Source organism: Lutra lutra, chromosome 3 (genome assembly GCF_902655055.1).
Source record: "Lutra lutra chromosome 3, mLutLut1.2, whole genome shotgun sequence".
Classification (NCBI taxonomy): domain Eukaryota; kingdom Metazoa; phylum Chordata; class Mammalia; order Carnivora; family Mustelidae; genus Lutra; species Lutra lutra.
The window spans coordinates 99,338,751-99,353,691 of NC_062280.1; the positions used below are offsets into that span (position 1 = coordinate 99,338,751).

General features: G+C 45.4%; 2 protein-coding genes across 5 annotated transcripts in view; both read left to right on the plus strand.

Moving 5' to 3' along the window:
- Nucleotides 1-11,471, plus strand: part of NCKAP5 (NCK associated protein 5) — a 915,059-nt gene extending 903,588 nt beyond the window's left edge. Inside the window, 1 exon segment of the mRNA XM_047722528.1 lies at nt 9,932-11,471. Coding sequence (XP_047578484.1) covers nt 9,932-10,213 — 282 coding nt within the window. The 3' untranslated portion in view covers nt 10,214-11,471.
- A 740-nt stretch (nt 11,472-12,211) lies between these two features.
- Nucleotides 12,212-14,941, plus strand: part of LYPD1 (LY6/PLAUR domain containing 1) — a 45,888-nt gene continuing 43,158 nt past the window's right edge. The window contains exons 1-2 of one of the 4 annotated variants that reach the window (XM_047722531.1): nt 12,212-13,325; nt 14,714-14,851. In XM_047722531.1, coding sequence (XP_047578487.1) covers nt 13,274-13,325; nt 14,714-14,851 — 190 coding nt within the window. In that variant the 5' untranslated portion in view covers nt 12,212-13,273. The remainder of the gene's footprint in view (nt 13,326-14,713; nt 14,852-14,941) is intronic. The other 3 variants (XM_047722533.1, XM_047722530.1, XM_047722532.1) reach the window with 3 other exon arrangements.

Consider the following 14,941-nt stretch of genomic DNA (forward strand, 5'->3'; position numbering starts at 1 on the left):
AAGACATCTGAAGCTTTGTTCTATATTGTTATCATATTAATGAATTTTGAAAATGTGTATTTCATGTGATTAGTAGTTTTTGTCTCCTATACCACTCTATCCCTGGTGTCTAGAATACTATCTAGAACATAGTAGATGCTCATTAATATCTGTTGAATAAATAGGTAAATAAATAAATGATGTGGCAAGAGCAGCATTATCTCTGTTTAAATACTCATTAACATCTGCATCCAGAGTTGAAGTAATGAGTGTCACAGTCATACTGTGGCAGAGCAAGGGACAGAATCCAGAATGAAAGCAGATTTCCACTGGCATTCTCTCAGCTAGGACATCCTTCCATTCTAGAACCCTCTCTCCCCGGTGCTTACTGGGTAATGAGGGATAAGAACATCTTTACAATTGTCACAATAAACTAGAATAGAACACAGAATAGAAAGCTCAGTGTTCCTAAATATTTAGAATAATTCCCACCAAGGAGTCTTCTCTCTAGAACAAGGATCAAACAATGGGTGCTGATTCTCAGTTGCCCTGGCTTCAAGACTATGTCACATATCCTTGGGGAATAACTAAACTACATCCAGAGCAAAGGCTGACCTGCCCTAAAACTGAAACATGGATGGCATTAGGAGATGAATAGTTCAAACATAAAAAGAGTGAACACTCTAACATCCACGGATATCTGTGTTCCTGGACGAACCTTACCTGGCAGTCCCATTGGACTCTGCTGGCTGTTGTAAAGTGCCTAATAGATTGGATGCCATAGCATAGTGTGACTCTCAAATGATCTACCAAATTCCATTAGAAGTAATTTCCGGTTGCCTCTTTATAGGTTAATGAATAACATGAAATTTTTCTCTAAGGCTTTGGTACTCACACCGTGCATCATAATAAAAACTTAGCCTTTCCAGACACACTTTGATGATGACCAGCATTATGATGGTATTGGAGATCTTTCTTTGGAAGGAGAACTTCCATGGGAGGAAAAAATTGTATAACCTTTTATACAGACATCTGATCCTCCAAATAAGTATATTTTTGTTCTTGTAAGAGGAGCCCTACATCTATCACTCCAAAATGAAAACAGCTGTATGGCCCCGGAATACACAGATGGTCCTTTCATACTGTATTTCCCTCGGACAACACTCACAGGCTCTCTATTGCTGAACACACACTGACGTCTAAACCAGACATGGCCCAGCTTGCTGGACGGATAGGGATCAGACTTAAGACATGAAATGCTGGAAGAGTTCGTCAAAGAAAAAAGTCTAGTCAATCTTTTAAGTGAAGTGAGAAGCATATATATTTCTTTTTATTCATAATAGTGCCTATAAATTAAAGGCAAAAAAGGCTTGATGCGTCCACTCTCATCAGCAGGAATCATTAACCCCGACAGTAAAACAAGCAGGTTTAGAAGTTTCCAACCCAGCACCTGCTCAATTCTCATTCTTGAATAAAAATTTTAGTTAATATTATTGTGCTGGAAGAAGAAAAAGGAATCTAAGAACACAGATAAGCATGTTCCATTTAGCTAAAGCTAATTACACAGGCCAGTATCAATGAGCTGGCTTATTTTCCTGATGCTAGGTGGCTTTAAACAGTGCAGATTCTACTTTTGGAGAAATTGAACAATATTAATCTCATCTGATGCATTACTGAAGGTGACCAACCTACATTTTAAATTAGATTTGTAGATTCATCTACAACCCGGAAAACAAAAATGCAGAAATATCTTTTCGAATGGGCATTTCAAGTGATGGCACTCACGTTGGAGTTTGTAGAACTCACAGACGTTGAGTTCTTTGAATTCTTTGCATGTTCCTGTAACAGTATTACCCAGACTTACTCATTGCATGCCTTTCCTCTTCCCAAATGCCTTCATCTGCCTTGAGCTACATTTGTGGCGGTTTTTTGTGATCCTTTTTTCTCTTCCCACTGACATGCCTGGTCCCACATCTTCCCCCATTTTCCATATATGGGAGCATTTCCAATCTGTGCGATAAAATGACTTCTCTTTCCTACTGCCTTTTGGATCTAGTTTTTAAATGTCCTTCAGGCCACTGTTTATCTCTGAGACGAGTTCTTTTCCTTTCTACAAGGTATTATTTTCTAGCTCCCGTTTCCTTCCTTATGAACCTCACTTCGTGCCTTTTTTTTTTTTCCTCCAAAAAGTAAGCTCACTTTTTTCCCTCTGGGTTCAGGGGTTCCAGCGAAGGTCACTAAAAGTCATTGATCCTGATAAAAGACAGCAATATAGTTAATAATATAGTCATAAAAACACATCTCAGCTGAAAATTACTCTTTCACCTAATAAAACCAGTTTGCCCTAGAGATACTGAAGAATCTTCAGGAACCCAGTAAGGAAACAGAGAGTGCCCTCAAGTGCTGAATCACATCTCCCAACCAGTGGTTGGAGGGAGAGAGTAGTTCTCTATTACCAATCCGTCACATTAATTTTTCAGAAGGGCAACTGAAGAGTAATGTGTCCAGTTGAGGTAATAAAAGGAACTGAGCACTGGGAGAAAGTAATTATATGGGTTGGAATTTGACCTGGTTAACAGGGTTAACACCACAACTCTCGAGAAAAGTCTGGAGGGTCTCTGTTTCACCAAAGGTCATTCTATCTATTTTTATGTCTCACTCAGAAAGTAGCTCCGCCAGGAGTACAGTAAGAGGTGGCATTAAAGAGGAGATTAGTGACTCTGAGGAAAGAGAAATGACTTCAGCGGCATCTTTTCCCTTGAGATTGGCCCTCCCCCAGCAAATATCACTTAACGTAGACTTTGCAAAGTGCACAGACGTTCAACTAAGGAGCCCAGGATTAAAATACCTTTTCCCCATTCCCCCAGCAAGAGCATAACACAAAACTCTGCCCTGAATCCATCCTTCCAGTGCCCAGGAGTAGCTCATCAGGGAAGACATGAGGGAAATCACACTTTCAACTTGAACCAAACATCCAGGACTAGCCAAACTATCTCCTCTTTTAGATTTATCTGCATCCACCTGGCAGCTCCTCTGTCTTTCACATGGACTAAATCACCTCTCTCCTGTTTCTTTGCCCATGAAGACTTTTCTCTGCACAACTCCACTCACTGTCATCTATGAGGTTTTTTTGTGTCTTTTTAAAAAATTACTTTTCATGACAACTACGTGGCAGAACATTCATAAACTTGATCCTCCTCCCCCCAAGGGCTACTTCCTGCATCTTCTTGGCCTTAGAGTACTTATGACTATCTAGTTAAAATCTGCATCATCATACATAATGAAAAAGGTTGGGTGGTGGTAGGGGACATGGTGAGGACCCTTCTTCCCAATTTCAGGTGCTTCTTTGCAGGTGGAGGGAACTTCCTAGGGTAACACCCCTAGCATCTCTGGCATCCCCTCCATTCACTTCTCCTCTGAAGAAGCAGTGGTAGCTGCTTTAATTAGCGAGTCTAGGAGGAGAAGCGCATTTCTGTCTTATTCCTTTATGCGAGAGGCTTTATGGGAAGATACTTGCCCCCAGCCCCAGTAGTTACCAGGACTATTTCTAGGATGAGTACTAGGAAACTCACTTCTTTGCAGTGAGAAACCTCATCCTCCAATGTAAGCTTTCTCATTAATAAAGCCGATATTTTATTCTCCCACCAGCCTTTTTCTTTTATCTTAGTCTTCAGTTTGTTCAGAACTAAGATGGGGAAGAGAGCTATTTACTGTGCCAATAAGAGATGCACAGAAGACAGCCAATTAAGAATATTTTAGAGTCATGGAGCTTTATAGAGCAGGAAGATACTAAAAACTTTAATGTAAAGACACTTAGGTATGGAGGGGTCACCAAAGTAATTAACACAATTCCAGGAAACTAAACACTGGCTTCCAAATACCTGGTCTAGTGCATAGTGAATAAGATCCCAAATTCTGTAGTCAGAATACTTCTGCTTAAATCCTGACTTCCTAACTAACTAACCAGGTGTGTGAGCCTAGTACTTACACGTCTCCACTCTGTATATATACATAATTATACATTTATACACATAATGGGGATGATAGGGATCAAATGAAATAATTTACTCAATGCATTCAACCCAGTACCTGATACATAGTAAGAGCATTTGGCAAATGTAGCTATTTTCCTAGCAAGAGTCTTCTTGAACTGACTGGCCGTGAATCTCTATAGCAATAGAGAAACAAGACTATGCTGATGAAGGTATTGTTCACACTAATTTGTGCTAGAAATGCCATCCTCTTTGTAAGTATTAATGCCCAGCTGAGGAACAGTGCTACACTTGAATTTCACAAGAAGGTCTGAATCTCTTTCTGACATCTTACAGTAGATGTACTCACTAATATTTTCAAGAGACAATCAACAGATGGAAACTTGATTGAAAGAAAGAGTGGCCTTCATCATAAAACACTGATCCATTACACAATCTTGTGAATTTCCTGTTTGTTTCTCCTCTGTGGGCAAGAGTATCTGGCTAGCCATGTGTAACATGGATCTCTTTGAAGCTGATATCATCAACGATATGTTTCTTTTTCTGGTTTATCACTTGAATTTTTCTCTACCACCTTATATCATTCTCCCCATCTTTTCCTTATGGCAAGGGCCCATATCACCTTCGATTTTATCCTTCCTGGTGTTCAGGATATTGGTCTAGCAGAATCTCTACTCCATGATCATTGTTGACTGTGGAAGTAAAAAAAATGGTATATGGGGGTGCCTGGGTGGCTCAGTTGGTTAAGCGACTGCCTTCGGCTCAGGTCGTGATCCTGGAGTCCTGAGATTGAGCCCCACGTTGGGCTCCCTGCTTAGCAGGGAGTCTGCTTCTCCCGCTGACCTCTCCCCTCTGATGTTCTCTCTCTCTCTCTCTCTCTCAAATAAATAAAATCTTTAAAAAAACATTTAAAAAATGGTATACATTTCTGTGTTGAAAATCAGGAAACTGAGTTTCCAGGTCAAATTCCCCCTGAATTTGAATTTGTGTGAACAACAGATTCCATAAATACCCCATGGAGAGTACAGCCCACATTAGCCTCCCTCACCTTCCAGACCGATGTAAGACTGAGTGAAATCTTAGATGGCCGAAGTCCCTGGAAATAAAAACTATGTATGATTGAAAACCCAGATACTGAGTGATATTTAACAAGTCTGGGTGGGGTTCTTAGAACCCCTTATGATAGGAAACTCTTGATGTGTTTTCCTGTCTTTATAGTGATTCTGTCCATTACAGAATCCGAAAGGGCAAGAGACATAGACTATTCGAGAAGCTCTTGCCCCTAAAGTAGACACAGAACAGTGGCAGATGCAACAGGAATTCCATGGAATGCCCCCGTCTCATTGTACATCTCCATCCTCTTCCCCTGTCAGAATCATTCCAGGAGCCCTCTCTGCAGAACTGCCTCTGAGAATCAAGACCACACAGTTATTCACACAAAGCCAGTCGCATAGCAAATGGCTCTGATTGATTGATTAATGTTTGACTACAAGGAATTAAATTAATTGAGGTATAATTCCTTCCAGGGGATTTCTGCAAACTGTGTCACTATCTACTTGCTTGAATTATCACTCAGAATGCCATGGTTACACTGAAAGCAGGAAAATATTTTAAGATTATGGCAACGTTATGTATTTGAAACAGGAAAATATATTTTCTCCTGCCCTGTTCATCCTTACCTTGTTCCCAAGTGCAATCGAAAGCCCCACCAGAAAGTGAACTGTACAACTGTTGCCACCTATAGGTGACAAATGTAGGCTATTCATTTTATCCTAATTCCAGGAAGGCACAATATATGAAGGAAATGAGGGTGTCCCAGGGAACCTCCACAATCCTTGTCAAACACTAATCTGTACTAGGCTTTTTCTCATGACTTTCGTCTGTGATGCTCACTTCAGATGCTCCTCAGAGAGATTTAATAGTGGCTGGTATTCGTAAAGCTCTTTTCCGGGGATGAGAGGAAGAGCGTGGCTTCTGCAGGCTGACTTCCCCGGGGCCAACCCCAGAGGCCACCATGTACTGCCGCTTGCCCTTAACCAAGTGACTTCACCTCCTCAAGCCTCGACTGGCTCCAAATGGAGAAACTAAGGACACCCACCCCCCCCAGAGAACTGATGTGAGGCTGAAAACAGATAATCCGTGCGTTGTGCATAGCAGAGTGTCTGCACAGAACAGGATCTCGATTAAATACTGTTATTACCATGATTAGTCTGCAAAGCACCTTCGCATAGTGGCTGCAAACTAATGTGCCCTGTTTTGTTACTGCTCGACAGATCATCATTAGCACACTACTGGGTGACCTCGAGCCCTCCTTGTATCTTACACGTAAATGTTAGAGGACGTCAACATTTTTAAAACACCCGGGATCTGACAAGACAATGTTGAATCCAGCTTGCTATGCTTCTAATTGAAGGCAGGGAAGTAAGATACTTTTGCGCTTTTATTCTTAGCTATCAGGACCCCTGGCGTAGCCAACCGTTGGGATCCTGCCGATGCTTGAGAGGACTGAACCCATCAAGTCTCCACTGAGAATCCACTGGTGACTGAGCAAGGGGCAAGCCCCCTAGGGAGAAAGCTGGTGGGGGAGGAGGAGGAGGTCAGGCAGGACGTAAATGGATAAAATATCTTCTCTACCTCAGAAGTTCAAAAAATACGAAGACTGCCATTTGACATACAGAGGGGGGTTTGGGGCTGTTTTTGTTTTTTTCTTAATGTAAGCAAATTAGTTAAACATCAGAGGATCTGAAACATGAGCAAGTATTGTTCTAGATGGATGGCCTCCTCTTCAAAATCCGAAGCTCTGGACCCACGTTTCTGCATGGCGACAATTAGCTGCTCCTGTCCCTAGAACGGACACATGGTCTTGAACTGACCCCAGTCCTCACCACTCCCCATTGCTCCCCAACACTGAGGCTAAATGCCAGGCGGCTGGATTGGCCCTCTTGCACTGATCTAGTTCTTAGAGCCAAGAAATATCTCTGTACCCACCTTTCATTAAAAACCGTGAAAATAAAAGCAAGAGTAAGAAGGCCATGTGAGTTTTCTTACGGGGCCATTCCTTCCTTTTCATCACCTCTGTAGGCCTTTGTTATAATCGACTGAGGAAACAAAGCAACAAGTATGAAACATGTGGAAAACATGGCGCACTATTTATGTCCGACACAGTGGGTCTTTCAATACACTGAATTATACTTACCATCTGTCTGTGGGCCCTCCCAAGCCACAGGTTCTTCCAGACTAGGTGATTGTCAAATTTTCGCATGTATCAGAGTCACCTGGGGAGCTTGTTAAACGCATTTGCTGGGCCTCAGCATTTTTTTTTTTTTAAGATTTATTTATTTATTTATAGAGATCAGAGATCACAAGCAGGCAGAGAGGCAGGCAGAGAGAGAGGGGAAGCAGGCTCCCTGCTGAGCGGAGAGCCCGATGCGGGGCTCAATCTCAGGTCCCTGAGATCATGACCTGAGCAGAGGCTTTAACCCACTGAGCCACCCAGGCTCCCCAAGGGCCTCAGCATTTCTGATATGGTAAGTCCAGGCAGGGCTCAAGACTTTGCATTCCTAACAAGCTCCCCCATGATGCTAGTGCTTCTGGCCTGGAAGACAGTTTCAAAAACACTGTCCAGAATAAGAATCCTACCTCACTCTTATTTATTTATTGTACCATTTATTGAGCATCTAGTAGTGTGTGTTGGGCCTCAAGGTGTTCTATTTCGACTACTTGCAACAATCCTGAAATAGTTGTGTCTTATCGCCATTTTACACCTGAGGAAGGGAACTCAAGGGCGCTCACACAGCCAGTTAAAGGGCAAAGCTCAGCTGTTTCTGCCTCCAGAGCCTCAACTTCTCCCTTGGCCACACCTGGCAATTTGATGCTGTTGTCTATCCCCAACACCAACACCTTCCCCCTGCATCGTGTTCGCTTCTCTAGTAAGGGTTTATGGAATGAATTTGAGATCCATTTGTGACCAGAAATAGGCGACGAAAATGCTCATGCTTCTTGAATAAAGAAAAAGGGAAGAGATATTCAGGCGAGGAGAAAATTACCGTTAAAGTCCTTTATTTACCGGCATTTGGTACATCAAAACATTTCCGGCTCCCTGTGTATTTTTAGTATTGTACTGTGTATAACTCTTTATTAAAAATGCCTAGGAGCAGTGCTTGGGTGGTGCAGTCGGTTGATGTCAGACACTTGGTTTCAACTCAGGTTGTGATCTCAGGGTGGTGAGATCCAGCCCTGCCCTGAGTCAGGCTTCACAACTAGCGTGAAGTGTGCTGGAGATACACTTTCCCTCTCCCTGCCCCTGCTTCTCAGGTTTGCTCTCTCTCTCTCAAATAAATAAATGAAATTTTTTTAAGTCTAAAAATTGGCATGGTATGAAAAAGGGCTTTTGCATGGTGTTAGTCTTAATTATGGAGCCACTCTTCTGGAAGCACCTAGAGATCCGTTCCTTAGCTTGTGTCTGGTTTCAAGGCAGCCATTTGAGGTTGAAAATGAACTCTGTGAGTAATGCTCCTCTAAGTTAATGGTAGAATGAAATAAGCACCACTCCAAGGATGATTTTTAAATATTCCTAAAGAATTGTGCCATTTGCATAAAGGAAAGAGAAACTGTGTCTCAGTCTGCTTTTGGGACACCAAAGCCATCCACTGCCATATCTTTTTCTTTTCTCTTTCTATTAAATATTTAGCATATGAGAATCAGAGGCTTTGACTACGTGTGTTGTTCCCTGGATCAAAACACAGTTTCTTCATTTTATCTTTGTGCATCCAGCATAACAATGTGGGGGATGGGTTGGGGAAGAGAATTGCATTTGCCTGAGCCTGGGACAATAGCAATAGAGATGGTCTGCCAAGTTATTTAAATGGAATATTTGGGAGGCAAAATGAAAAAAAAAAAAAAAGACATCTTGTCTTTTATTACATAAGAGCACGGTTTAGCAGGAACAAGAGCATGGAAGGCAGCCAGCCTGGAATTCAAATCCTGTTCACTTGCTGTTCCCGTCACTTGCTGAGTGACCTTGGGCAAATAATTCTGTCACTCTGAGCCGTGTTTTCGTCTTTAAAATGAGGATGTGTAACTTGCAAGTCCCCTGTGAAAATGCTTCTAGAGAAAATATATTTCGTGAGTTTTACATGATGGATGCTTAATAAATGGTAGCTATTATTACGTCTAAGCTCCTGTCCCTACTTCCTCCTGGTGTTTGGATAGAATTTTTGCCCAAAAGAGGAAAAGAAGAAAGGAAAAGCATTGGTTTACAGAGTTTACCTACAATAATTGAATAATTAAGTATGACTGCCGTGTTCTAGAAAGTCCTAGAGACATCTGGTAATTGGTCTGGCTGGAACCTCCTGGAGGGGAGAGATTACTAATGGGCAGAAGTGTTACTGTTTTCTTAGGCCCTTGGGCTTCCTGGAATCTACACCCACAGACCTGGAGATCAGGTCTGCAAATATCTTAGGACTTGTAAAGGGACAAAACAGATGACAGTGCTTCTGACAAGTCTATCAGGTACTGAAACTTCATGGCAACTTAAGGGATTGTATACCTTTTTTTCCCTATATAGTCCCAACTTCTGGCTGAAATTCAGTCCCTATCCATATTTAGAAACAAGACAACCAATAATAGTAAGAAAAGAGAGGAGTTTGAAACTTTGATGAAGACATATAAGGCACTTTACCTGAACAAATTTCAAGCAGATCCATTTAAAATGAAATTAAGTGGCACTTTACCAGTTTGCAAATCGGAACCTATTTATCTCAGTAAAATGATTACAGTCTTGATTTATCCCTAAATTGGCTTTATTATTACCTTTAATTATACTAGAAGGTTGTTAAAGACTTGTAGGTTCTCTCTATCCCTTTAAATTGCACGTTATGCAGACAATAATTGAATATTGGATAGAATAACTTGATTTTCCCAAGAAATATGTCTCTAATATTTTCGTCTTTTTATTGCAGAAATTGAAACAAGTTGAAGAAACAAAAGAAGATCCTGAGAATAGATTATCTAAAATTTCCCTGGAGTCATTCAATAAATATAACAGCAAAACTATGATTTTGCTAGAAAGAGAGAAGAACTCTCTGAACAAGTTTGAAGGACAAAAGGAAGAAAAAGAAAAAAATGAAGAAGCATCTTTGAGTAGCTCAGATAGGCCTGGGGTAGACAATTTGGAATCACTGAGTGATTCTTTATATGATAGCTTCTCTTCCTGTGCAAGTCAGGGTTCGAATGATGTATAAAGGACCTTTTTTAATTTTTTTTTTCTTAGTGAGCTGAAAATGGAGCACTTAAGCAACAGGGGGGTGTGGGGAGGGGAATAGAGACAGCAGCAATAAAGCCTGGCAACACCAGAGACTGCATTGTCAGATTCACAGCAAGCAGCCCATGGGAGCTTCTTCTCTAACAGGGCAATAAAGATAGGCTCCATTTGTTGTGTGTCATGAGGATGAAATGTAAACACACCCACAATACAGAAGTCTTAATTTTGCACTTTTTTTGAATACTTGTACAGAAGTTGTAAATTTTTGGAAAAGAAATTATATTTGTAGCCAAAAAAAAAAAAAAAAAAAAGGCAGCAATAAATTGAATCCGTGCCATGCTCTTGAAATGACGTACTAAGTGTTAGAAGTTGATAATATATTTTTTAAAAATTCCAGCTAAGGTGTCCTTTGACTTCACTGTCCTAGTAGTCAAATTGTTTGTGGGTACACCCTGTAAAGCTAAAATGGCCCCGCCAAAAACCAGAGGGCTCCTGGTCATCTCCAACTCATAGTCTCAAAGTGATAGGAACATTAATACCAGTGCAATTTCACAATTGTTGCCAGAGAGATTCAAGTTCCAGTAGGAAGCGTAATTCTGCTTCCACTGAAAAATGTAACAGGTACTCAAAGGGTGACACTGATGTGAAGGGAAGTGGATCAGAAGTGACCTAATTCTATTTTCAACAGCAGGTTTTCCCTCCAAACATTTCCTTACATCCTCTTCTCCTTAGTGCTTCTTTATGATTGTTAACCGTATTTGTTGATTTTTTTTTATCTTCCTGCTCTATTAAAATCTGGGCAATCTAGAAATGAAACCAAATTCTTATCTGTAACTTTCACTTTTTAAAAAATCAAATGAATGGTTGGTGCTACAAAAAAAATTCATACTTTTTAAGATCCTTTTTTTTCTACAAAGTCTGTTTATATGTGAGGATAAATTCTATTTTAAAGGTTATTTGTATTTTTTCTAGATGTGAACTATTTATAATTGCTTTTGTACAGGAGCTTGTAAACTAGGCTTAATAGAAATATTTTTAGGATCTATATGGTTACTTCAGTACACACTTATTTGTTAAAAGAGCATTGTATAATCAGTGTTATTTGGTTAATTTGTGCAATTTGTTATACTGAATTTTGTTATCTTAAATGAAAATTATGTAAAGTGTCATTGTCTTTCAGACCTCTAAAAATTCTTCTGTTTCATTTCTGAATAAAAGTCATATCACAGTTTCACCCTCTGAAATCTTAAAAGAACTTGTTCAAGAACCCTTTGGCCCAGTTATTTGAATCTCACACGTGCTACAATAATCAATTCTGGGAAGGAATAAATAAATTGGCCCCTTTACTCCAGAGATAGTAATTCAGGCAATTGTAAGATCAGAGTCTGCAGACAAGCGGGTAATGGTCAAAGCATTGAGTCTCCCCAAGGGATTAACCAACTAGAAATGAAAGGAAGAGGGGGGCAAAGGGAGAGGAGCCTGAGGTAGATACAGAACGATCTCTGCAGAGGAATTACAAGAAAGTCATTTAAGCCCATTTCCAGACCTGCTCTGCTGGCAAGATGGGGAAATAAATAATCAGCGTCCTGGCCTGAGAGAGCTTCCTCCAGGGGGTGGCCCAAGCGTAGGAGGGTGAAGAGAGGCAAAGCTTATGAAGCTATTTCCACAGAGGGATTCTCCCCAGGGACTGAGGGGACAGGGTTGGCAACGTGCGGGATCCAGGACGGGGGCGCAGAGCCTCCCGCACCACCTGCTGCAAGGCTTGGCTCCAAGGAAGGCGAACTTAGCTCCCTGGCTTCCCAGGAGAACTCGAGGTGGGTGTCGCTTGACTGAGAAGGGTGGGAATGGGGCGGGGGCTTAAAAGCGGGGACCCGGGCAGCCTGAGGCTTAGTCCTGGGCTGTGAAGGCGCGGTACAGGAGAGGACACGGGAGTATGTATTAATAACCCATGACTTTAAGGCGAGCAGGATGAAGATGCCCGAGCTTTTGGAGAAAAGGGATAGAGGAGAGCAATTCCCTTCTTCCCCCCGATTTGCTTTCTGGTGGGAACTCGCGACAGTTGTCCCCGGGAACCGCCGTGTCCTAAGCTAGGCTACCGTTTGCGGTGTCACTACACCCTCCAGCTGTGCGCTCAGGCAGCGGAAGGAGTGCTTCGGCGGCCGAACGCGCGGGTCGGGGCAGGGTCCTCACCATACCCCGCCCACCCTGCAGCTGCTGAAGCCAAGCCCCCACATGAATGAGGGGCCTCTCCGAGGGAAAAATAAAAAGGGCGCAGCTGCATCGGCTACCTCAGGGAGCCTGCAGGTGTGCAACTTTGCCAGGCGCACGGGAGCACGTCCCCCTCCAGCCAGCCGCCCCTGACACCGGGCTCCCACTGCCAGAGGCGCTGCAACCCCAACGGAGTGGACAGCCCCGGGGGGTGCAGGGCCCAGTAGAGCACGCAGTCTTTCGACCCCGCCTCGCAGGTCCCGCAGTCAGCGCCCGGCCAGTCCCCGCGGCACCTGCTGCGCCCTCCTCACGTTTTCCAAATCCCCAGCCTTCCAACCTTGGGAAACTACACTCTCCCTCTCCCCCTGGCGTCCCTGTCCTGGGGACGTGCGGAGGCGGGAGAGGAAGGCGATAGGAAGGGGGTGGGGACGTGAAAAGACGGTCCCAGCCTTCCTCGCCCGCCACCCCCACCGCAACTCGGCAGCCGTCACGTGGTGCCTGGAGTGGGAGGTGGGGAGAAGAGACGAGACTTTTTTGGGTGCTCCGGCTCGCCAGTAGTTCCTCCAGTCTCAGCCGCCAACTCCGGAGACGCCGCGCTCTGCCCCGGAGCGCCAGCGGGAGGAGCGGCGACCCGCAGCCGGAGCCCGGGCCCGGGCGATGCTGGCGCCGCCGGCGGCACCTGCGGCTCCTCTTGGCGGCGGCGGTGGCCTCGGAGGCAGGAGCGCGGGCCCCAGCAGCCTCGGCAGCCATAGCCGCTGTGGCCCCGACAGCCTCCGCCGCGGTCGCCGCCTCTGATGCGCCTGCCCTCTCCCGGCTACGCGGCGCCGGGAGGATGTGGGTCCTCGGCATCGCAGCAACTTTTTGCGGATTGTTCTTGTTTCAAGGTAAGAAAACAAAAAGGCCAGCAGCCCCGCCAGGAGCTCACACCCCATCTACCCGCCCGTCCCTTCGCCCCCCGGGCACCCACCTCCGGGCCCGAGCTGCGCAGGGGTTGCCCAGCAGGAGTTTGGCGGCGGCGGCGGCTGGTGCTGGTGCCCAGAGGCGCTAGATGGGAAAGTCTCCAGGTCCCGCGCTGCAGGAGGAGAGGCGGGAGAAGCGGATTTCCAGGACTCGAGCTGCAGATGCTCGGGCTGGATGGTCGGGAGAGGAAGCAGAGCTGGGGAGGAGGAGGGGTCTGAGCGGTGCCAGGGATTTGCCGAGGGAGAAGGGGCGATGAAGCCCTCTGACCCCGCCAAGTTACCAGGTGTCTCCAGCAACCCGCGGGAGTGGCGCCGCCGACAGGTGAGCTGCGCGCTGGGCAGCCTGTGGCCCGGGCGCTCCGGAGCTGGGTTGCTGCGCTTAGAGCGCAACCGACGTGGAAATGGGAAGAAGCGCGGCGTCCGGCGATTGTCTGTCGGAGCAGGGGGAGTTAGGTCTAGACTGGAGCTCCTAGATCCAAGCAGAGCAGACGGGCGATGAGGGGTGCGAAAACGTCTCACTCTTCCCAGTTAAGCGAACGGCTTCCGAACGAGAGCCTCAGAGCTGGGACTCCGACCGGGGACCCTAGCCAAACGGTTGCCCTGAGAGCCAGGAAGACATGGTTGTTGTGTCGCGGCTCGGGGTGCGCGCGCGCGCGCACACACACACGCACACATACACACGACAGACACAGACACGCACGCCCCTTGTACACGCTGTGGTCCCCCCTAATGCTGCGGGGACTGTCCCGAAGAAAGGCCCGGAACTCGCGGCGCAGCCCCTCTTGGCGTCCGGCACTGCCTCCGGGGTTCCTGGGTGGTCGCGTAGCCACACCGAGGGAGCCTCGGAGCCACAGCACAGGAACGCTGACGACAAAAATTAAACCTGAAAAGGCGTCTGCGAATACAGTCGCAAATGGTGCCAAAATAGTAATTAAGTAATTTGTAACCAATTAACAATTACGCAAATCCTTTGCTGTAGATTGGAGCTGAAGCATGTCTCTGGAGCTACTTCACTCTGGGCTTGTGTACCCTTCCTTTCAACTTCTGGGGGTGGGGGAGCCCAGGTGTGGGGTAGGACGGGCTCTTTGTTTCGGGAACATTGGTCCAGGGGTCGCAGCCAGAATTCAGCTGTATCCTGAGGGACCCTCGGTATCCGCGCCGCCCCCTGCCGGCGTCAGCCACAGCCGCCTTACGTGGAGACCAAGCACCCCAGGGATCGGGCTGGCTGGGGCAGAGGAGGATCGCAGTTTCCGGTATAGTCTCGGGGTCGGGGGTGGGAGCTGGTTGTGAACCCACTGCGTCTGTCCCCACAGGCTTTGCGCTGCAAATCCAGTGTTATCAGTGTGAAGAATTCCAGCTGAACAACGACTGCTCCTCCCCCGAGTTCATCGTGAATTGCACGGTGAATGTTCAAGACATGTGTCAGAAAGAAGTGATGGAGCAAAGTGCGGGTAAGAAGCCGGTAGCCTCCACCCCTCGCCAGCCTCCGCCAGGCGAAAGGAGTTGGGGGATAGGGGGGCCACTGCATTACAGGAAAAGGG